General features: G+C 38.2%; 3 protein-coding genes across 9 annotated transcripts in view; all 3 read right to left on the bottom strand.

Moving 5' to 3' along the window:
• Positions 1-2,254, bottom strand: part of LOC104592277 (2-oxoglutarate (2OG) and Fe(II)-dependent oxygenase superfamily protein) — a 36,144-nt gene extending 33,890 nt beyond the window's left edge. For 2 of the 4 annotated variants that reach the window (XM_010251555.3, XM_010251556.3), the window contains exons 1-2: positions 1,839-2,254; positions 1,612-1,689 (exon numbers count right to left, since the gene is read on the bottom strand). In XM_010251555.3, coding sequence (XP_010249857.1) covers positions 1,612-1,689; positions 1,839-2,042 — 282 coding nt within the window. In that variant the 5' untranslated portion in view covers positions 2,043-2,254. The remainder of the gene's footprint in view (positions 1-1,611; positions 1,690-1,838) is intronic. The other 2 variants (XM_088893699.1, XM_010251557.3) reach the window with 1 other exon arrangement.
• Positions 2,255-5,389: 3,135 nt separating this feature from the next.
• On the bottom strand, positions 5,390-12,492 carry LOC104592276 (mediator of RNA polymerase II transcription subunit 11). 3 transcript variants are annotated; one of them, XM_010251553.3, is made up of 5 exons: positions 12,282-12,491; positions 12,152-12,198; positions 7,338-7,407; positions 7,122-7,238; positions 5,390-5,837 (listed from the first exon to the last, which is right to left on the bottom strand). In XM_010251553.3, the coding sequence occupies exons 3-5, from the start codon at positions 7,389-7,391 to the stop codon at positions 5,661-5,663; spliced, it is 348 nt and encodes a 115-aa protein (XP_010249855.1). In that variant the 5' UTR covers positions 7,392-7,407; positions 12,152-12,198; positions 12,282-12,491; the 3' UTR covers positions 5,390-5,660. The 3 variants fall into 3 exon arrangements, with proteins under 3 accessions (XP_010249855.1, XP_010249856.1, XP_088748631.1); XM_010251554.3 differs by lacking the exon at positions 12,152-12,198 and having other exon boundaries at positions 12,282-12,492; XM_088892505.1 differs by lacking the exons at positions 12,152-12,198; positions 12,282-12,491 and adding an exon at positions 7,896-7,918.
• Positions 12,493-19,341: 6,849 nt separating this feature from the next.
• LOC104592274 (Pentatricopeptide repeat (PPR) superfamily protein) lies at positions 19,342-24,199 on the bottom strand. 2 transcript variants are annotated; one of them, XM_010251550.2, is made up of 3 exons: positions 21,983-24,199; positions 20,960-21,175; positions 19,342-20,427 (listed from the first exon to the last, which is right to left on the bottom strand). In XM_010251550.2, exon 1 carries the CDS (start codon positions 24,187-24,189, stop codon positions 22,318-22,320), a length of 1,872 nt encoding a protein of 623 aa, XP_010249852.1. In that variant the 5' UTR covers positions 24,190-24,199; the 3' UTR covers positions 19,342-20,427; positions 20,960-21,175; positions 21,983-22,317. The 2 variants fall into 2 exon arrangements, with proteins under 2 accessions (XP_010249852.1, XP_088749640.1); XM_088893514.1 differs by lacking the exon at positions 19,342-20,427 and having other exon boundaries at positions 20,610-21,249.
• Between the last annotated feature and the right edge of the window lie 147 nt (positions 24,200-24,346).

Here is a 24,346-nt window from a genome sequence, read left to right as displayed (position 1 = left end):
AGCGGAATGGTAGGGGTATGGGCAAGGCAGAGTTCAACGAAGAATCCACCACCTGCAAATGTTTTAATTCCAACAAAACCCCTTGTCCCTCATGTTGTAAGTTACGCATCATAGCATGCAAAGACACCTGAGAAGAACAGAGAGAAGGGCCACCTTGCAATTTCACACGGACACCCCCCAAATTGAGCTTCATAGACATGTTACCCCAATTCATCACTGAGTCCCCGAGGGATGCTAAACAAGGAAAACCAAGAATGACATCCATAGAGCCCAATTTTAAAGGGAAGAAATCAGCAATGACATCCAATTTAGGTAAGTTGAGGCAGACCTGACGGCAGACTCCAGAAGTTCTCACCTCGTCGCCATTACCCATCTGAACTCCAAACTCGTGTGTAGGAGCGCGGGGTAATTTTAATTCCTCCACTAAAGCTTCGGAGATAAAATTGTGGGATGCACCTGAATCTATCAATACGACCACCTCATGCGACAAAATGCGTCCACGTACCTTAAGAGAATTAGCCGCACACAAGCCCACAAGAGACGAAACACAAAGCACGGCTGAATCTGGAGCCGGAGCAATTTCAGTGTCCGCTGAAGTGGTGTCCAAATTAGACACATCAGAAGTAACTTCCTCCACCTCATCTTGAACCCATAAAACCTGAAGTGATTTTTTAGCACAACGATGACTAGGACTGTATTTCTCGTCGCAACGGAAGCATAGACCCTTCGCACGCTTCTGCTGCATCCCTTTATCGATCATTTTTTTGAAAGCATAGACCCTTCACTTCAAAAACATACCTTTCCCCATCCCCCAAAGACCCTTCTTATACTCTTCTGACAACATAACTGACTCCCCCTCCCCCCCATAAATGCCCAGCTAGCCTAATTATAAATGCCCAACACTCTTCTTATTCATAACTGACATAGCTATAAATGCCCCAAGACTCTTCTTATTCCCTTCTGACTTCCTCAATAAATGCCCAGCTGGTAAGCCCCATGTGTTCAATTATTTCCCCCCTTAACCGATTGCTGCCCTTTCCTTTTCCTAGCATACGTAAGGTTAATTGGGGGCCTATCAACTTCATGGCTTAAAGAACATATTTTATTCATAAAGGCAGAAAAACTTATTGAAGATGAAAAAGAGACACAGACTGAGGAAGAGGAAAAGCCTTCTTATTACAATATATCGCAATGCATGTAAAGCCACAAAAAGCTAATAAGTACTGGTTGTGTTGAGATAGCTTAGCTAAGAGAAGAACAAATAATGTTTTGTCTTCTAATTATTTTTGGGAAAAGGGAATTTGTATTTGAACTGTCTTAAATAGTTGAATTTAATATTGAGTTTTAAACCATTGACCCAACCAAGTTTATTGCTTCAACCACAGCTTTTGCATCAAGATGTGCTGATTGATTCAAACGAAGCTCGAGTTTATCAATCAAACCACTTGGAAATACAATGGATTGGTCCACTTGGAAATACAAAACTCGTTGTTTAGAGTGTTCATTTTTTTCCTCGAATTTGTTTGTGTTTCCTACTTGTTTAAAGTAAACATCTCAAAACACGAAACTTAAATTGATCATAAAAACTTCAAGACGACATTTAATTCATACTTCTGAAACTGATAGAATTCCCAACCCATTGGGTCCAAATCCATCTTCAATCTTCGTCGACAAATCCAAATCCTTGTCCTATTCCACAAAAACAAAAACAAGTCATATAAATTCAGAGTAACGAAAAAAAAAAACAAAAGATGAAAAAAAAAATTGTCTGAAGTGGTAATTGTCTAATGATCAGAACCATGAGATTTTAAGTCGTTATTGAATCGAAACAGACATACTTTGAGCTCTGAATACGAAATGGTAATTGTCTGAAGTGTTTGAGGAGTGTCCTCATGCGAGCATGACATTTTCTGGCACGAAATCCGGCGGGAAAACCAGCAGTTGAAAGAGAACGAAGTGGGAAATCGCGACGAAGAGGAGGGGCAATGGTTGAGAGAAGGGATCTTGGAGAAAGCTGGAGGTCTTGAGAGCTTCACAGTCATCTGTTCTACGTTTATCTCTTCCCTGTCAATTCAAATGCGAGAGAAGCTGAATAGGATTCTGTTCCTATGAATCGAAGCATCGAACCTTATAAATGTTAGCGGTGCTTTGTTCGAATGCGTCACGAAACGGAAATTTCTTTTTAGCGGGATTTGACTTTAGGCGACGGAATTTCCTCCAAGCGAAAAAAGCTCTGCACATTGTGTGAAAGCATGGGCCTCCTGCAAGCAAAAGCTCTGCACACGTAGCATCCAACTCGTCGCTTGGCCACTTGGGATCTGCTCCCCACAAGTTGTTCCCACTCTTTACCCACTGAGCACTATTGGGAACATATGCCGACAAGGGAGATATAAGCAATGATGAAGTATAAATTTGTTTTTCCATTTAAGTTTGTATTTTATTTGCTTGGGCAATAATTATAATTATTTATGATAATTAGGCGTCATTAGGTTTTACATCAATATAACAATGAAAAAATGTTTGATCGTTTATGAAAACTTTAAAAAATAATTTTTTTAAACAATAGACGTATACAAAAACTAAAGTCTACTTTTATTATTTTTAACACGTAGGGAAACTGCTGAAGTAACGTCTATATAGTAGCATTTATTGAATAAAGGCCCACGAAACAAAGCACCTTGGTAATGTCTCGTCTCGTGAGTAGAGATGTAGGAACAGTTTATCAGTAGCAGATCCGAGCCCTTGCTTGGCACTTCGGCAGTAATTGGTGAAAATTCTAATGTAAAACGTCAGATTGGAATGTTATTTTGGTTATATAGTGTATATCTAGTATCTACACATTTATTGTGCTCCTCCTGTAGAATGAATCCGGACCGTTTTGGTTTTGGAAAACGAAGCCTGTCCTTATTTTCCCGAGGCAAATGTACATTTCGACCAATCCAAACCGCTTAAGTTTATGGTGGGTCCAGTTTAATGGTGAGATGTGTGGTGTCGGGACCAGCCCCACGTTAGGGACATGTCCCATAAGTTTGACACATATGTACCAGAGATATTTTAAATGTGCAGCTGGGGGTATAGGCCGAGCCAAGCCCAGGTAGACTTTAATATTGTTGATAACCTACAAAAGCTCAACTCAAGCCCAGCCCGGCCTAACCCATGATCATCCCTACATCTAATACATGGCGGGTCTCAATTTTGTGGTGGGTCCCAATCGCATAGTGAGATGTGCAGTGTCATATCATGTTGGAATTTGGAAGGATGTTGAGACTTGTTTTATTGGTAGGAAATCCCAACTCCTTTATTTCCTTGCCTGCTAAAAGAGTTTTTAGTCGCAAATACTCTCTTACATCACAGCCATGGTAACCAATCACACACAAGAAGCTCCCAAATAGACAAAAATTTTCACAATCTACCATGATAAACTATAAATGGATGGAACTAAATCAGATATGGATAGACCTAAATTTGATTCATCAATTCAACCCAAAATATTGCATTCAAATTGAATTCAGATGATAATGGGATATTGAAGAATATAAATAACTTTAATATTATATTTTACTAGTGTAAGAGCATGTAATATGCTCGTGTGTAAAGAAATATTACCATACATAATATACATATAAATACCCAAAAAAGTATATGATATAAATATGGTATTTGGATTTAGCATTTATGGTGTACGTAAAATTTAAGGCAATTATCTACTTTATATAATATATATAGATAAATGAGAAAAATAACTGAAAATTACTTATACGAAAGTTGAACCTATAAAATACAAATCAACTTTACTAATTGGGTCTTTTACACCTTATTTCTTTTACCACATTTACAACTGCATTGGTACAAAGCTGTTATTGTAAATGGTTGCTTACAAGAGATGCTCTCAATAGACATTAGACACCACCTACCTTTGGATACAACTTGGCCAATTAGCAACAGTGAATTGGAATCTCTTATTCATCTTTTTTTTATTGTCCTGGAGCGAAGGTCATTTGGTTCGGTCATACATGCAATATAGATTCTAGACTAGAAGACTATCAGTTTCATGAGTTCATCTTCAGCCAGTGCAAACCCGTGCTAACACCATTCAAACAGCCTCTTGCAATCTTGCGTTGGAAATATCTCTCCATGAAATAAAGCGCATGAGTACAGAGATATTCTTAATGCACCTCCTACCAACATTCTTAAAAGCGACGTGGATGCTAAGATTTGACTTGTTCATGGGCTGGGCTTCAGGCTCAACTTTAACTGTATTGGGTTCAGACTTTGTGTTGAGTCCATTAGAATTTTGGCAAAAGCAAAGCCCGATTGAGCATTCCAGTGCATCTGTTGGAATGAGAACCTTTCTCTTTGCTTGTGTTGAGTCCATACAAAAACCTTTCTCTTTGCTTGTGCAGTACCCATTTGCCAGCTTGAAGCATTTAAAGGCTTGGAGTGAAGAGTTCTTATGAGAGCCTCAAGTCTGATGCTCAACCTATTGTTCAACTTCTATCGGTGGCAGATTTCAACCCATTGTTGTGGTGAACTGGTGATCACGAACCGTGCCCGCAAATTGCACAAGCCTTCTGAACCACCTTCCTAATGGATTGGTTAGATAAGTACCTAAAAAAATGCTAATTGTGCTGCATAAATGTTTGCTGGATATGGTCTCCCCCTTAGCAGACCAAAGACCTGGTCACCTGTTCCTGAATTTTTAGTTCCCACTGCTAAATTGAATGAAATGTGTTTTGCCTTCACACACACAAACCCTTTATTGATTGATACAATGTAAAACTTAAGCATATATGCTCAAAATTGAATTGAATAGGAGGAGTGCATCCATATTTGATTCAATTATAAACTAATCAAATTTTGGGTTGGAAATCGAGTCAAATTCAGATCACCCCACATGGGATCAAGTTTGAATTAGGACAATTTGATATCATGACTATGTGGTTGAACCAGTAACTCCCTTTAATGATGACATTGATATGGCCGAAAACTGGCAATCATGTTGGCATGGTTATATATATCATCCAAGGCAAACCAGCTGAGGTTGCTTGGGGTTGGGGTTGGCGCTAGTGAAGGAAAGGTGGTAGATGATCTTCTATCAACTTAAAAGGCTGATACAATCCTAAGTATCTGATACTTGTAGAATTTGGCATTGTACCTCAAGGAAGGTTTTTAAGTATACATCCCTAAGGCTCAGTTTGGAAGGAGTACAAATGCAAATTTGTAGAGTGCAAATACATACAAAATAATACAAAATACAAGGTTTTACACTCTACAAATTTGCATTTGTACTCCTTCCAAACTGACCCTAAACTAAAAGTAGATTAACCAACATGCAATATGTGCATTACATTCAGCGGTTTGAGAATCCAACTCCTACACTACACACAGATGACAAATCCGTAGTAACATGGTAAATTGGTAATCAAATACAACTGCATCTTTGTTGGAAAACCATAGTATATAATTCTTGTAGGAAATCCAGAGTAATAAGGTACTCAATGAATACTCTTTGTTGGACATGACTAACAAACTAGTAAAGCATAGTGGGACTTGTAAATTGGACAGAGAAGGAAGATGTCTAAATTGGACAGTACATAAAAGGGGTTGGAAGGAAGTGTGTTTAACTGCTTATGATGTTGGAACTTGCACGTCACAGTTCATCAGACTGCACCATAATATTGATCAATGCTTTGTTTCATGCCATCTAACTGCTCAATGACATATTCCAGCTTCTTGAAACAGATCTCGTTGGATATTCTTGAACTGTAATCGCACTTCTCAAATGGACGATACTCGCATGCACTTTTGATTTCTTCCCGCAATGTCACTTGGATGTCCTGACATAATGCATCAAGTGCTTAAAATCTTTATATTCCGGCAGCAACAGCCAATGGTTGGAAGAATCAAGGTTCAATAAGAGCCATAGTGTTAAAACTATGGGGGTTGAAATAAACCCCAAGTAACTAGATATATGTGGGCAGAAAAGAGGATCAAGCTTAAATATTGTTAGGATAATGAGCTCCAGGCTGAGCACTTTATGACTGATCTGATTTTAAAAGGATTTGCATTAATGAGATGGTATCCAATAAAATAGAATAGCAGCCATGATCCAGAACAAATTGATCTTTGTGTACGTCTACAAGGGATAAAACTTGGTTCAACCTCAAACCACGGGGTCATAGTTTAGTTGAACAAAGCAAGATTAGCTGGCTTGTAGTCAGATGTAACCTCTGAGGATCCATCTAAATTCTAAAGCATGGAATACATATTAGTCTTCCACAGCTCCACTGTTATCAATGGATAAAACCAGAGTACTAAATACCCACCGCTATCAAAGAAAATGTTAGAGTATGCAAGGAGAAAGTTTTAAAATTCATCCATAAAGCTTGGTTTCATGCACATCAACCAACTGAAGATCTTAAATCCATTGAACCAAATGTGTCTTTCAATTTAAGTGGTAAGCAACAACCAACTACTTCCCTCTCACTACTAGAAAGATTGACAATTATAGAGCACTGTAAGAATTGCTTTGTGACTATTTCTAAATTTTAAACTCTGAAACACTTTAAAATAGATAACTAACCGAATCTAAATAAATTCCACTCACCCAAGTCAGAAAAACTCATCATAATCATCTTTGTCATTATTGTTGCCTTGTTGGCATCAGTCCAACCAAGAAAATTGACTAAAAATCTAGGTCAACAGTTGGTTCTCAGCCTAAAGAAATAATGAGGCCTAAGACACAAGCACCAGCTCAACAAGTTATGCTTGAACTGTCTGTGAGATAGAATCAGAAGATACTCACATCTCTTCTTTTTGGGGAGAAAGGGGGAACAAAAGTACAAATGTTGGGAGGAACTGAGCTTACATTTACATACTTAAAATAACTAAATTGACATTGAACTTACAAGTTTAAGCCTTACAGAGTATAGACATGTGGATGTATATAAATTGTTTTTTATAAGTAGATAAACTTAATAAATAACATAAATCACATCCCAATTTTGTCTCCTGCTCAGGCCTATGGAAGCTCAAATTCCTTTTATTAATAAGAAACTAATCATGACAAATAGATCAACAAATATTCGGATTTGTACATAAATAACCAAAAAGATACAAACCTTGATCGACTGCATAAACTCACGACAATGGTTGTTAAGAATTTCTATCCGTGGACCAGTTGAGTTTGAAAGCTCATCCATTACACTACCAGCAAGCTCCAAAACCCTGATGATTCTCTGAGAAATCAAAGAGAATTTCCTCCTTATTGGGAAACACACCACAGAGTATCATTTGAATAGAAACATTTATTTTCCTTGTTTTTTAGGTTCTATTACCTTCTCCACATGATGAAGTCTCTGCAATGAAGTGTTTTGGCTTTGAGAATCCATTAAGTTTCCAAAATTCCTAAAAAAATATGATTTTAGAACCCATTAGTGGCTTATCAATAATTTCTCAAAAAACGTACGAGTCTTCTAACTTTTTAATTTGTGATTGGTGAAAAGGTTTATTGCACTTTCCTTGCACTGGAGGGGTGTATTTTATGGTAAACTACTACAGGCTGGTTCACATCAACTGCTGGCCTACCAATCTAATGTTTAACAAGAGACCTGTAGCTTTAATTATTGGAAGGGGGATTTCATCATAAGTAGGAAATCAACTTGCAAATACAACACCAAAAAAAAAAAAACTAAAATCATGTATTTAGATTTACCAAAAACTAAAATCATGGAGAAATCAAAAGCAACATCACAAATAGAAAGTCATCAACTAAAGCATTTTATATCCCATTTGGATAAAACAGTTCATTACTCAATTCAAATTCAAGTTATATAACATCAAAATAATGCCCAAAATGAAAACATAGTGGGAAAAATAAAATATGAAGCACATACAAGATCTAAATATATAATGGATCCTTTAATGCTATCCACGTGATCCAGGGCATATGATGAACCTATACACAAAAAAGACAAAAAAGGATACATGTATTTGCACAAATTCCTTAATTTTTTTTTTTTTTGTAAAAGGTAAGGTATTTTATTAAATCAAATAACAGTACAAAGGAGCCTAGGCCAGTAAAGGCTGCCTAGAGCCACCTCAGATTACAAATGCATCCAAGTCTGAGAACTAAACAACAATCTCAAATTCTGATTTTTAAATTCCTACGTTGCCGACACCCAAGACAGTAGTTTACCCACAGCTTTCTGCACAAATTCCTTAATTTAAGATTTGCCTTTTCTTACTAGAGGCTTATTAAATGCTAGGGATCATCCCATTCATCATCTAACAAATTGAAAAACACTAAAAACAGCTAAATATTAAAACGATCTTCCTTTTGATAGTTGCATGCTTGTTAGTGGATTTCTTGCGCTTGCTTGCTTTTGATGTTTTGGTCTTTGCTGTTTTGTCTTTGATGATGTCATCAACGGGTGCATCATCGATCTCATGGGATGGAGAGAGCCCATGCTCAATCTCCTCCATAATGTCCCTATTGTGCTTTATGGTGTTGCTTGCATTGCAGGTCAAATGACTAAGAATGAGCAACCTAGCTCTGATACCAACTATCACAAGACTAGTCATCGAGGCCTCGTGCGGCACTCGAAGGTGTCAAGAAAGCCTATGAAACAAAGCAACAAGCAACAAAGGCAACAACGATGATACACAAATTAGTCAAAAAGCACTTTGTATTGCATTAAAAGATAACAAGCACAAGCACACAAATTTGGTCGAGGGGACCTCGTGCTTAACCTTTGCACATTATTGACACCATTCAACTACCTACCTCCCCTCAAAGAGTAAGGCTTTTGGGGGAGAGACAGAAGGAAACATCGACAATGCTAAAAAATATACTAATAATTACTACAAAATGCATATATTGCCCCACCTAAGACACACTCAAAGACGCTCAGATGGCATGTTGTAGGCACAATGGATGGCACTGATAGCACAACGAAGAATTCACTTGTGACACGAGTGTGGGGCACTAATGCCAACTCCACAAATGAAACCAGTGCAAGCTGGATGGTCGGACTGGTTGACCCAGGAACTGATCAGGCAATTGGTTCCATTTCACCCCAAAGCCACTCTTGGGCCAAAAATTGTTGATTTGGTTAGCGACCCGCTGACTTGGGTGGTCAAACCGTTAACCCATCAACCGAGATGACAGTTTTTGCCTTTTTTTTTTTAATTTTACTCATTTTTGTTAAATCAAAATGGACCATTTGTTCGAACCAGACGGTCGGACCATCAATGCGGAAGCTGGTCCCCAAAACGGTTTCGTGTCCGATCCGGTTTTTAAAACCTTAAGGAAATCATATGTTAAACGGCACAAAAACCTTCGTTGCATTTGTCATCTCTTTTGTCCAAGAAGATCAGTTCAGCGCTTCTCTTGAGACTATTTATAGTTGTTGGGGGGCATTATTGTCATTTTATCTCCCTCGAAGCCAAAATACATAAATACCCCCCTATATAGCTGTTTACAGTTGTTGGGGGTATTTCTATAAAAAACCCCCAAAAAAAGTTGAAACTAGCCGTTGAGGGGGTCTCCAACGGCTAGTTCTTCGGACGGGCCAAGTCGTGCTACTGGCCAGGCAGTGCCAAGGCCACAACAATGCAGGCCATGCCGGCCCAAACCACTGACCTGAAACCCCAAGCCCAACACAGCCCATTGGCCCATACAATCGTGCCGAGCCGCGGCACGGCTCGTGAACCATCGAATCAAGCCATGTTGGGCCGCAGGCGGCCTAGCCCGATTTACACCTCTACAACCCTATATCAAGTGACATCAAAGAGATATGCAACAACAACCATAGACACTACCACCAAAAGTGATCGTGACATCTCTAGGAAGAGGACAGCACCAACACTGCCATAGCCGCAATAGAAGCCATATGCGCCCTCAAGTGATGGGCCCAAAAGAAGACCCAAGGCCAACTCTAACACCAACATGGGAAGAGAGTGACACTAATACAATAGGAATCATTCCAACACCCAGCCTCCATCCAACCCATATAGTAATCCTACAAGGAGAGAACCTTGGGGAACACCCTCAATGTCCACCACCCTTTTAATCCAAATTCAACTTTTGCACCAATTTTTACCTTAGCTAGTAGTGCAAGCTAACCCAAGTCACGCCTGACTTACCTTCAAGCCGCTATCCAAGGACTTAACTTAGGACCTTTCCATAGGTTTCCTCAACATAATAAGCACCTTCAAGCCTACCATCCAAGACCCAAGCAACAAGCAGAAGCCAATCTTCAAGGACAGAGACTGAATTGAGTGGAGGAGACTGTCACAAGTGAAATCTTTGTCGCACCATCAAATGCCATCCACCGTGCCCACATCATGCCATTCGAGTGTCTTGGGTGGGGCAATATATGTATTTTGTATGGGGGGAATGCCAATGGCGTTGTTATAATTATTAGTATGTTTTTTTTTACCAATATTGATGTTTCCTTTTGTCAGAGTGGTGTTAATACCATATAAAGGTTAAGCACGAAATCTCCTTAACACAAACTTGTGTGCTTTTGTTTGCCAGCTTTTAATGCAATATAAAGTGCATTTTGACTAATTTGTGTGCCATCATTGTTGCTTTTATTGCTTGTGGCTTTGTTTCATAGCCTTTCTCGACACCTTAGAGCATAGCACGGGGCCTCAACGACAAGCCTCGTGACACTCGAGCGCCCCAAACAATCGAACATCGACAACTATCCTCTCATACGAATAAGGATGCAAACGGATTGGATTGGATTCAAATCAGGGTATATTCGACTCCGATCCAACACTGTTCATCTCTGATACAATCCAATTCGAAGATCCAATTGGATCTAATAGGACTTGATCTGAATTCGAATCCTATCAAATCTTTGGATCTGATTTGATCCGACTTGTTTTCTTTAAAAATTAATAAATTAAATAAAGAAAAAATAAAAAATACAAGTATTTTTTAATTATTTTCATCATATATATACATTTTTTTATAAAAAAAATAAATAATATAACAAATTAATAAAAATACAGTATAAATAATATATTTATAAATAAATAAATAGCATATATATTTATATTTATAAATATATAACACATCGGATCAGATAGGGGGTGATCCAAATTCAATCCGGTTTCTGATCAGTTCATAGGATTCGATCTGAAGATCGAATGTCGGACCATGAATTGAATTCGACCAAATAGGACCAGATCTCGGATCGGATCATGATCCGATCCATTTGCACCCCTACGTACGAACTCCTTCCTTCATGCGTGCAGAGCTAACAAGACAAACATTAGCTTGTCCCGTTAGCTCCAAAATCACCCAATTCCCCCCATTCCTGCTTTGGATTTGAGACTCGACTTCCTCACGCCAGAGCTCAAAATACACAATTTCTCCGGCGCCAACAATCTGTACGGAGGTGATGTCCCTCTCTCTCTCTCTCACACACACACACTTATCATTTGATATTATTTTTTCTTTCACTACAAAATAGACAAGGGGAGGAACCCACCATTGGCCATCACCGGCGACCACTGACAACATACTTTTTTTGGCAGATGGGCTTGTCATTGATGCATCAATTCTATCATTTCTAATCTCAGCTATTTTTATAGAAGGAGATGGTAATACTAAGGTTGGTCATGGTTTATTTTATATGCTGAGGTTGTCTGGATTTCTCTTTTAAGGATGACAAAGGGGGGTTTGATGGGTTTGACCAGATCAAGAGTTTTATGTGGTTGTCTGTCTCAGCTAGCTCGAATCGTTTGATAAAATATCTGTTGCAAAAAGCTTGGATTTTTTGCTTGGCTTCATTATTGTATACTTGTATTATGACTATTATCTATATACGATCTTCTTTGTTTTCCTTTCAAATTGACAATAAACATGGTGTGCAAAATCTTCAGGGATACACTGTGCTTAATCTTAGAGATACATGGTGCAAAATCTTTATATGATCTCCTTTGTTTTCATTGTCTCAAAAGGTCCAGAGATTGTGGAACAAAGGCAAAACAAAACCCCAAAAAAATGGTTCGCTGGTGATGACATAGAAAAAACCCTCATCTTCGGATGTTCAGCAACATATAACAGTATAACCGTTTTGGGTAAAATACAAATGAAAAAACATAGAGTAGAAGGAAGAGAAAAAAAAAAACGCACCTGTTTAATGTCGCCGGTGGTCACCGGTGGTGGGTTACTCCCCTTGTCTGTTTTGTAGTGAAAGAAAAAAATAATAATAATAATATCAAAGGATGAGAGAGAGAGCGAGCGAGCGAGACGTGTACATTACCTCCGGACGGTGTGACTATCAGAAGGATCGTCGGTGTTGGAGAAGCTATGGATTCCGACCTTAGCCCGAAGAAATCGAGTCTCGAGTCTAGAGCGGGAATGGGGGGATTTGGGTGAATTTTGGAGCTAATAGGACGAACTAACGTCCATCGTCCATCCCATTAGCTTCGCACATGTGTTCGATTGGTTGGGGCGCCTGTGGAGCATTGATGCGAACTCTCCTCTATGGGTATCGACTATATGTATAATACATAATAATATCAATTATAATTAAATGTTAAATTATATAATTATATTCTTCTATAACATTTTTTATTTTAATTTAAAATTTTTATATTAAAAATTAAGATTTGAGGCCAAGAAATAGTGGGACAAGGCACTTTTGGGAATATGTAAATCTCAACAAATTATTTAGAATAAAAAAAGATCATTATAGTTGGATATTAGAGTACAAAGTTATAGTTTTTAGATGTTTGCATTTTGTGTTAAAATCTTTCACAAAAAAAATGCCAATTTTCTAAAACCAATACAGATTGATTAGTTTTTCGGTTCAACTCAATGGTTAGGCAGTTCTGACTGATTTTTTTTTTTTTTGAAAAATATGGTAACTTTATTAAAGAAATAAAGGGCACATAAGAAGATGTACACAGAAATTACAACTCTAAACAAGACATCCCTATGAGCATCAGCTTTTGCTAGACCATCCACATCAGTGTTTAGCTCCATAGGGATCCAACCCAGATCTGCATTTAGGTTGAGAAGGATATCCCTTGCTTTAGTCAAAAAATGAGCTAAAGACCATGGCCCACTGCCAAAGTCAGCAAGCCACCTGATTATATTTGCTGAATCTCCTTTTATGGTGATGTTCTAAAGACCCAGGTTCTAGTTAGTGCTGCCATAATTTCAGCCTTTGTTGAAGAGGCTATCCCTATTGGTCCACTGAAAGCCCAAATATATGTGCCATCTCTTCTTCTGAAAATTCCACCAATTACTGTTGCACCTGGTTTTCCAAATGCACTTCCATCAAATTACAAGGTTATCTCCCCTTATGCCAAAGAAGAATGTGGGGTAGGGAGGATTAAGGATTGGTGTTTGGAGAACATAAATTCTGCAGCATTTCTTTAGAGGTCAAAAAGTGGTACTCCTTTAAAATGCTCTGAGTTGGAGGTTCAAACGAAAATTCTATGAGAAATGATAGATAAAAGCTCCTCAAAGTTTCTTTCTCTGTTGTTGAAGATTTGGTTATTTCTTTCTTCCCAGATGCTCCATAAGATGGCATGTGCTACGGAAATCCATAGAATCCTTCCTCTTTTGCTTAACCTTCTTGTTGTCCATTGTTTGAGACAGTTTATCACATGTTTGAAGAATGTCCAACTAAAATTGAAAATTTTGAGAAAGAAATTCTAGAAAATTTCTGGTTTCCTCACAATGGATCAGAATGCGATTGGCTGGTTCCCTGGCTTTTAAACACAAACAACAAACATGAGGGGATAAATAGGACTTTCTTTGGTTATTTTTCTAGAGAGAAGATCCAAAGTGTTGATCTTCTTCAGACTAGCTTCCCATGCAAAAAAGCAAACTCTTGCAGGAATGCGAGTGCACCAAATTGTCTTAAATAGGAAAAGTTCAATTAACTGATATTTCTTGATTAGAGCCCTGAAGTAGGACTTGGTTGAGAATTTACCTACTGGGTATAGGGTCCAGACTTGAGTGTTAGGGGTGTTTGGGGAAAGGTACACTTCTCTGAGAGTGTAAAGGAATCTAGATATTTCCTCAAGTTCATTTTCTCTTAGGGGTCTTCTAAAGTCTAGGTTCTAGTTGTACTAGGAGTGATGTGAGGCTAGGACAAGGGAGATGGGAGCTTCTTTGTTTCGGGTAAGGCTATAGAGGCGAGGAAAGGATTCAGCCGAGGTAGAGTCACCCCACCAAATATCAGTCAAAAAATTTATTTTATTCCCATTTCCTATTTTGTACCTGATAAAGGATATGAAATTTCGGTAGGTTGAGAGTATAGCTTTCCAAGGGTTTATGTCCTTAGAAGAACTGTGTTTTTTTTTCCTCTCAAATGACCTATTCCCAAACCACCTTCCTCCTTAGAATTGCACACTTGGGACCAATTCACAAGATGGGGTCCCTTTTCCCCACTTCCCTCCCACATAAAATTTCTTTGAAGTCTTTCAAGCTAATTGACAATTTTGGTTGGCATTCGAAAAGGACAAGAGATAGTATGTGGGCAAGTTTGCCAAAGAAGCTTTGATTAAGGCAAGTCTCCCGCCTTTGGACAAGTAGTATCTTTTCCACATGGCCGGTTTTTTACCCAAATTTGCTAAACCAGTCGAAGGCTTGGATTACGATTTAACCCATCCAATAGATCAATCCCATTCGGTTTTCTAAACACCAATTTTCCTATTTGTTTTGATTTTATTGATTCAATTTAGACTGCTTTTTCAATAAAAATAGGATTAAGGATTAATATTGATTAGTTGATCACTAGAGTTTGTTAAGTGGACTATGTATCACAAACCAAGGTTCAAAATATTGATACGTCGTTAGAGGTGTATCAGGCAATATAGGTAGTTTTTTTGTTTTTTTTTTCAAATCTGATTTAGAGGGGCCGATTTAAGGTCCTTCCACCCCTTGAACTAGTCAAAACCCTGATACACTCTCTGTAGGGGCATATCGGGAAACTCCCAATACGATACATGTCGGCCATATACATATCGCTATTTTGAACCTTGTCACAAACCTCCACCCCAGTGTTACAATTTACACATTCTAATGTTCATGGGGTTCACTCACTAACGGAATTGTACTTGCACCTCACACAAACCTCACTATACATTGACAACTATGCATTGTCACAAACCTCCCAATGCACATAGGGGTGTCAACGGTATTCGAAAATCCGATTTCGAATTCAATATTTGGCATAATTGAATCGAATTCGGATAATTCGAATATCTAATCGATCGAATTCGGATATCCTATTCTTATCGAATAGTTAATCAGATTCGAATTCAGATATGACCTGATTCGATTTGATAAATATTTGAATTCGAACGATTATTTAATTATTATATATAATATACGAAATATTTTATATAATTTATATACTTTATATCAATAAAATATTTATTGTACATATTTATGAATTATCTAAAATAATTAATTAATCAAATTCGAATCGAATCGAATATTCGGATATTTAATCGGATTCGAATTCGGATATTATTTTTCAATATCCATCGAATATCAAATCGAATTCGGATATTGGATTTTCTAATAGGATTTGAATTCGGATATTGCCTGATCCGATTCGAATTCGATCCATTTACACCCCTAAATGCACGGCTGTAATGCTGTGAGGTTGGTATAAGGGGAACAGGATGTGCTCCTCAAACAGGGGCACCTCATAGGCACATCCACTATGCATTGGGAACATCTCCCATCTCCCATGAATAATAACTTATAAGCATGGGAGAAATTCCCAATGCATGGTAGGATGTACATGTGAGGTTGGTGTGAGGCGCCCCATGTGAGGAGCAGATCTGGTCTCCGTGTAAGGAATGTAATGTTGTGAGGATGAGTAAGGAGCAAATCCTGATTCGTCACTAATAGGACTGGGATCAAAATTTCTGTATTCTTTTATGATTTTTTTCCCCAATTTGTTTGTAAGAATATTCATATCAGTTTTCCAGCAACTTTTTACATTTAACCAATCAATCAAAACCATCAAATTAATAGATCGGTATTCAATTGCATGGTTTTCAAAACTGAACCGTACCGGAAAAACTGGAAATCAGTCATCCATTTTACCTCAGAACCGTCATTTTGGCCAAAAAACTATTGATTTAATCAACAAACTATTGATATGGGCAGTCGAACCGTTCAAACCATTCAACAAATTTTGGCCATTTTTTTAATCAGAGCAGGCCATCCATTCAGTTCGAATGGTTGGACTGTTTGACCTGGGAACCGGACCCCTAAACGGATCATTGTTCGATTCAGTTTTAAAAACCTTGTTTAGTTGAAAGGAAAATTTCACCAAAAACCACCCCAAAAATTTTTACTTCACCTAGATTCATGACAATTTAAGACTTTCAAAACCCTCAATTATCACATTATATCCCTCTTTGTATTGGCATCAATTCCCCAACTCTACAAAATATGATGATATAAGATTTTATGAAGTGGGGGTAAATGAAATTCCCTTTAATTCCAAATTCCTATGGTTTTAGATTTTAAGTGCATTTGGTTGCAGATGGGATGAGAAAGGATGTGATCAGAAAGTAAAATTTTATTTCTCAATTTTGCATCATGCATTTGATACGAAACTAAACATATGAGAAATTTCATTTTTAATATTTGATTGTTGAAAAAATTAAATTGTATAAGATGAAGCTAAGCTTATTGAAAGTTTGAAACTATATTCTTTTCATTCTTTTGGTAGATAGATTTAAGTGGTGTTTGGAACTAATGCCATTTCTCAGAAAAGGGTGCTGCATAGGCATGTTTTTTTTTTTTCAGAAAACGTTTTTTTCCCCGGATTTTCTATTTGGTGACATTACTGTTGCTGCCACATAGGCACAAGAAAACACCAAACCACACCTTCCCTGATTTTAAGGCATGGTCTAAGAAAATGTTTAAAATGAAAAGAAGGTTAACCAAATAAAGTCGTTTTATAAAAAATGGACTTTCAGACATGGTGCTGATTAGACCTGTTCATGGGCCGGGTGGCCCGACGGGCCGGCCCGGCCCGGCCCGACCCCCGGACGGGCTTGAACAGGCTTTTTGGCTCGCGGGCTTAACCTCGGGCCAAAAAGCCCGGCCCGACCTATAGTTAAACCTAAGTAAATCCGCCCCGACCTATAGTTAAAACTAAGTAAAAACCCTATGTGATGTCTATTTGAATAATTTTTTTGATTTGAGAAGGTCATTGATTCACTTGTAGGCTCATTGTTCATTTAAATAGGGGAAAAACATCTAAATTAAAATAAAAAATGTCCAATTGAATAGGGAAAATTTTGAATTTCTTTTATTAGGTCGGGCTTCGGGTTTTTTATCAGGGCCGGGCTCGGGCCCAAGTTATAGGCCCGTTGGTCGGGCCGGGCTCGGGCTCGGGCCTAACAGTTTTTTGTTAATAAAGAGTCAAAGCCCGGCCCGAACCCGGCCCATGAACAGGTCTAGTGCTGATGTGACACTGTTTTTCGAAGCAACAGCATTGGTGCCAATTGCCAAAAACCTACATAACCTATCAAAGATTCACTCCAAAGATGAGGGGCAATCAGAAGCGATTACAAATTGCAACCCCAAAGGTAACATAAAAGCAGGACTAAAGACCGAAGGACTCGCTGCCATCAGAAGCAAAAAAAAAAAAAAATAGGAAAAAAAAACAGGCCAAAGGATTATAAAGAGCTCTCTCAGCTATACTGTTAGCAACTTGTTTTGATCTTTGAAAATATAACATAAAAATTGAGTGAAAGGGAGCGAATGTCCTAAAGGATATTTAAGTGAGGAGTAAGCTGGCTTAGTCAATGCATTGATGTCTTGAATTAGCTAGAGGGATGTCCACTTCAAATATTAGTTTTGATATCCTCATAGAAATGGTCTCAATGCTAAAGCTTCTGCTACAAAAGCTGATATGCAGGGGAGAATAGGGTGCATAAAGCAAATTAGATCACCTCTATGGTTTCCCACAATTGCACCCAGTCCAACTCTAGCCGTTCTAGGGATCCAAGCAGTACCAGTATTTAATTTCAAGAAATCAATGTCGAGCAGAGACCATGGACTTTCTCTTCTAGCCATAGGGGTGTAAGAGGGTGGATAGTTTGGTTTCTTCCAGGGCAGCCCAGACTTTGAGTCTTTGAGATGGCTTCATGAGAATACCAGTTATTCACAACCCCTGTCCTGAGAATTAAAAGGAAAACCCAACATATAATCAAGTAATCTGAGAAAACAATGATTTGCCTTGGCATTGGTTTCATTTGTTGCAAAATCATGGCCTACCTGCAATAATATGAAGAAAAAATGTTGGGTTTTCCTTACCAACCAAGTTGATGGAATTGATGGATGGGGAATGCCCTCAAACTCTAGATTGTGTATCTAGACTTATCATAACCCCCTAACCCTGGTGTAAGTGGGGTTCAATCCCAAACCTCCGCTACAACCAACTGGAGACCTTACCAACCAGCCAGTTGTCATCTTGCTATTTTGTTCATAATTGATAAAGTATTAAAGTACCATGAAATGGGGTTTATATTAGATTTAGAACTTGGTGGAAATAGCTTTAAAAATGAGAAAAATTAGTTCAAACTTCCAACTGCAAAGACTTCCCTACACTATCCTTGGGTGGCATAAGGAATTAAAATAATAATCATACCTTTCTGGTAATTATCCCAAGACTCTTCTAGTGTTCTTTTGCATCCTTTACTCATAGTACAAGTTTCACCCCAATAGACCCTGATACCTATACAAACTAACCCACTTCATTTGGTCAATTAGCCTTTTTTTTTTTTTACAAAGGCAAAGGATACCAAAGGTCCACGCCCCCCCACCCGCCCCAAAGGCATAACAAAGGTTAGGTTTGTATCCATCCACTTTCCCAAGATTCCAGATAGCCAAGAACAACATTCTGTAATGGCCTTTTCAGGTGCTCTAGATGCCCATTGCACTTCTCCGCAAGGTTGAAAATCTATCTTCAACCAAAGTAATGAAATTAGCCATCAGAATTAATCAGAGTGGCAATCAGGATTTATGCAGTTTGGGTTGGTTCTTGGGTGAATATCAGATTTTGCATATGTCCAGGCAAGCTGGAAAGGGTTCAGGTGATACAATTTTTGTATCTTTGATTAACCAGACCAATGAAGCAGCTACCAAAACCCAATCAGGAAATCAAACTGCTATATCTGCCACCTCTTCATAGTGTGTTACTACAATTCCAATTTTTGTGTCTTCGGGCTATCAGAAGACAAGGATTTCCAAAGCATTTGTCTATTTAGAATCATAAAATTGTACCCTACGGTACATCTTTGTTGTTTTAACATATTGTCAAGAGGCAGTGCCAAAAAGGTTCTTTCTTTCTTTCCTATTCATCAGAAAAAGAAGGTTTTTTATTTCCATCTTTTCTCCCCCAAATGGCAATTAGAAAAGGTTTCATCAATAATACAGAAGCATAGAGATATACAGAAAAGGCTGCAAGGTCCACAAAGAACCTTCTAGTCTACAACCCTGTGCACCCAAAAATAGGAGGTTAGTTACAAATAAAATTCATGTGGATGGTGCCACAAAATATTTAAAAATGAAAGCCATTCCATAGCCATTCCATAGCTGCCCCTGCAAAAGTACATGAAAAGACTCTTCTATACCTTCAAAATTCTTCTGTTGCAAAAGAATAAACAACGCCTTAGTCCAAGGGATAGAGCCCTTATGGCCCACTGGAGCCAAAGGCCAAGAAAGGCTAACATCATAGACAAGGAAAGGACACAACTATGATATGTCAAGAAAAAAAAAAGCAGTCTGAAGTTCAGAAGTCCCATGGAAATAGTAAACAAATGATCCACCAACAACTTTTCTGACTTGCATGTAATGCATCTCCAGAAATGGTTTGCATGTGATGCACGTCTAGAAATGAATGCCCCAATGGCTCAGATTGTCCATATTGAGCACCTCGTCAAGAAAAACCAACCAAAAAGAAGCCTCATTTCTAAAGGGAAGATGACAGCCCTAAATGTAGTTGATGTCTCCAAAGGGACATCATAATGGCAAGAGAAAAAATAGATGGAATCACCAAAAAATTCCATTTAGGGCCTAAATTCTAAAATTCTTGTCTTTTGCTACAAGTAAATGGAAACATCTCTAGCTGTGGAGTATAACACACTTACTAATCCCCCTTGTCCCTAACTGAAGAAACAATAGCTTTTCAATGTAATCATCAGCAAATGCATTTGGCTTTTGATGGTTCATAGCCCAGAGAATGTCTTATACTATTACATAACTTGTCATATCCGTTGACAATGACAGAGCATTCTCATTTAGTCTTGATTATCTCAGCTTCAGACTCTGGGAAAGAAGTTATCAATATCAAGCCAACTTCAACATAATGACTCAAAGCCATTTTCAGCTACCCGATACTTTCTGATATAGCATTTCTGAAAACAGAGAACAGAGGTCCAAAATATAAATAAATGCACCACTATCTGCGCATGCTGATTGAAAGTAACATATAGTAATTTGTAGATATGGGTAATTTCTTGTAAACACATAGGAGTCATGGACACATTAGGGAAGAATGAACACTCTAATCATCAAATTAGAAAGAACAATAAGGGGTAAGAGAAATAACAGATAGTCTGATGCCTTGTAGAATCATAGAGCTTAGAATTTTGGCAAGACACTTGCATCGACATATCAATAGTTGCTTTAGGACCAAGGTAAAAAGAAGAAAATTCTTAGAATAATGGAAAAGGAAGTTGCAACTTCAGAAGTCTACCCCTACACATGGTTATCTCTTCTTAAATGTCCATCCTCACTACATTAAACAAAATTACCAAATTGAATAGTTGACCTCAATCCTTTTTATTGGTAAGGTGCAACATACGGAGCCGGGAAGCTTAATGAAGATAGAACATTTAAGAATCTTTGCATCAGAATTGTATGAATGATCCAAGATTAAATTAGCACCTTTTTCTCAGAAGGTACCATATATCAAATTTAGCAGCTAAACTCTCTTGAAATAACTGCAGATTTGTTGCTCATTCCATCTTGAAGTGATAATTGCAAATATAAATCACCATTTGTCTTACTGAGAAGTTGATCTGGTTATGAAAAATTTCAAGATAGGAACAACCAGCCATGGTTCCACCTGAGAATATCTGCTGCTAGCAGCCACTGCCTCTCCTGCATTAAGATGGTCCACATGGTGAGGTTAACGTATCGCAGCTTCTGGACCAAAATTTTTATTTTCTTTTTTCCTGAATAATGTAGGAAATAGTTAAGTGCTTTTATTACATGTTGAACTATATCAAAGCAGTTTTACTTTGGCAATGTCAAAATCACATTGCACTGCAAATATCAAAAGAGAGAACTTATAACAGTGATCTCTTTGGAAGTAGGAAAAGTGTCGATGATTCCAGTAGGTAAACTGTTAAATGACATCTGTAACTCATTGATAAAAAAATGACATCTGTAACTCAAGGGTGCAGATGACTTTGAAATTCATGACTTGTCATATAAAATGGGGGCCATATCAATTTATTGTAGTGATTATGACATTCAATGTGGACAAAAATACTAATAAATAAAGATTAGGTTTCTCCACTAATTGTCACCGAGTTTCCAGTACAACCAGTGGCCTGTTATTTATACTTCTGTGGCTTCATAGATGGCATGGCCTAAAAAATGAAGAAACCTAGAGAACCATTCAAAATCTTTTCCCAGGTATGATCGTAATCCTCATACCTGATGTAACGGAAAAATAACTAACCTAAGACTTGAAAGAATGACTGTAGAAAGGGGAAACAAGCTTCTATATAGCAGGCAGAGCACACATTCATGAGTTGAGCATTGACACATCTTGAATTAAAAAGCTACCTCCAAGCAAAATTAAAAAGCATGAATCTTTTCGAATAATTCTTTTTTATGCTAGAAAAAGCAGGAAATGCTTCCTATTTCCAAAAGAGCAAGAAAAAATTATGATTTCAATACCTCAGTCTCAATGCAAATAAGTTGATTACGCCCATATTTGTCTGACTACAGAGCTTGGCTGAGAAGAACTGAACAAAACGGAATGGCAAAACAAGATTCATTTAGCTGAGATGATGTTGACAAGGCCTATGGATGATGTTGACAATGATGATGATGATGATGATACAGAACTTGGCTGAGATGAGAAGATATCGAGTTCCAAACTTCCAGAAGAGTTCCCAAGTGGACTCCTTGTATTAGGCTCCAAAGTAGGTTCCCACAATGCCAGGATGAGGGAGAGGTTTTAGATTTGTCCAAGAGGTATGTCTGATATTTCAATCTGATTTTTCAGTGTACTACCTACGGATACTCATACTCTTCCGCTTCTGACTCAAAGCAAAGCGCCTTGCCATGGCAGGGTTGTAGAACTTCCTCATATGCTCTGAAAGCCTGTGGATGGCTTGGAGATCACCAATTGCTGAAAGCTGCATCAGGAAGGAATCAAACTTCCGATAAGGCAATCTCATCCCTTTGTTCACTACATCTTCCAAAAGAAAGCATGCATCCGCTGTTTTACCACAACCAAACAAACCTTCAATCATCACACAGTATGTATCAGTATCCCGTGCACAGCCCCTCTTATCCATCTCATGCCAAGTCTCAAATGCCCCATTTGGATCACCAATCTCAAAGAACATTATGATCAGCATGTTGAAAGTATGAACACTAGGAACACAACCCACCTCAATCATCTTTCTATACAGCTTAAGTGCTTCATTGTCCTTCCTAAGGTCACAAAGGACTTTGAGGAAACAATTATATGTTACAATATCAGTGGGGTAACCTTTGTTTCCCATCTCTTCCAGGAACTTGTAAGCTTCTTCAGTCTTTCCAGCCAAACACATCCCTTCAATCAGTTCCTTGTAGGTTGAAACATCAGGAAGGCAACCACTGTTTATCATATCTGCTAGAAGTTTAAAGCACTCCTCCATTCTATCACACTGAGCAAGAGCTACAATCATGATGGTATAAGTCTTTGCAGTGGGAGAAGACATAGTTGAACCTTTTGTTTTCATGAAATCAAATAGTTCAGCTGCCTCTGAAACCATCCCAGCTTTGCAGAACGCATCAATGGCAGTATTATACGTAAAATTGTCTGGAGCATAACCCATTTTGATCATTTCTTCCAATACCCCCATTCCTCTTGTTGGGTCCCTCACTCTACACCACCCAAAAAACAAAATATTATATGTGTTTGCATCAGGGATGACCTTATTCTTGACCTTCATAAACATAGCTTCGGCTTCCTCAACCAGACTGCACTTGCATAAAGCATCCAAAAGTAAGTTAAATGCATTGATCTCTGGCTGAGTTTTCACCCTTATCCTCTTCTTCTTTGTGAACTTCTGAAGATGGGTGAGATGCTTTTCTGTATATTGTCTTAAGACTGTGAGAAGAACCTCGACTGGCACAGAGTTCTTTTCCTTTCTCTTCATGTAATCCAATAGATCACATACGATACGAAACTGCTTTACCTTGTATTTCGTACTGGATAATATATCAATCATGTCATTATAAGTCTGAGCTTCATGGGCATAACCTTCTTGGTGACCAGCCCATGTAAAGAATCTGAAAGCAATTTTCTCTTCAAAACGAAGCCTTCGCAGGACTTCACCGACCAACTGGGTCGTCAATTTTACGCCGGCCTGATCAAGAGCCTTTCCCATACTCCGGCCTGCACTAGAATTCTCCACAATAATTTTGTATAGCATTTCAGAATCACCACCCAGACATTCCTCCTGAACATCAGCTATACTAGAATCACCGTTTTGACATGGAGAGAGAGTCTCCGAAGAGAAAAAGCATAAACCAACCTTGATCACAGAGGGTGAATTTAGGAAACATGGCGACATTGGCAAAGCTATACTTCTACAAGCAGGAATTGGGGTCAAATTTGAGTAAGCCCTGATCAAAGAAACGGAAGAGGGACGATAGTATATTAATGTGGGTGGACATAAACGCCAGAAAAGATCTCTAACTGAACAAGATAGCAGACGAGAAGATGAACAAGGAAGAACTGAAATTATTGGAACTTGAGTAATTCGATATGGTGCTGCAAGTGACCTTATGAATCTAAGCGAAGCACAGCAGGGAATCGAAAATGGTGGCACAAGAAGATTCAAATGCGAAGAAATCCTAACAGTAGAAACAAACAAAATTGGAGACATTGGCTGACCGTTGTTTCAAAATGAATCACGAAAAGAGAATTAACTCTAGGAGCATTTCGAGCAAGCCCTACACAGAGCTTCCCTCCTCCTGGCTCCAAGTCGAAGGAAACTTATTTTACTTAAAAGTCTCGTTGTAGTTCCATAAATAGCCTCAATA

The sequence above is a fragment of the Nelumbo nucifera genome, chromosome 8, assembly GCF_055504915.1.
Source record: "Nelumbo nucifera cultivar China Antique chromosome 8, China Antique-T2T, whole genome shotgun sequence".
Taxonomy (NCBI): domain Eukaryota; kingdom Viridiplantae; phylum Streptophyta; class Magnoliopsida; order Proteales; family Nelumbonaceae; genus Nelumbo; species Nelumbo nucifera.
The sequence above is the reverse complement of the archived record's forward strand: the minus strand, read 5'-3'. Positions and strand labels throughout refer to the sequence as shown.

Excerpts from the sequence above, each read along its gene's own strand:
- LOC104592276 (XM_010251554.3), bottom strand. The coding sequence starts at position 7,391 with ATGGATTCTCAAAGCCAAAACACTTCATTGCAGAGACTTCATCATGTG. Across the intron at positions 7,239-7,337 it reads GACTTCATCATGTGGAGAAG|AGAATCATCAGGGTTTTGGA; the intron begins GTAATAGAACCT and ends TTGATTTCTCAG. Across the intron at positions 5,838-7,121 it reads AGTTTATGCAGTCGATCAAG|GACATCCAAGTGACATTGCG; the intron begins GTTTGTATCTTT and ends GCATTATGTCAG.
- LOC104592274 (XM_010251550.2), bottom strand. The coding sequence starts at position 24,189 with ATGTCTCCAATTTTGTTTGTTTCTACTGTTAGGATTTCTTCGCATTTG.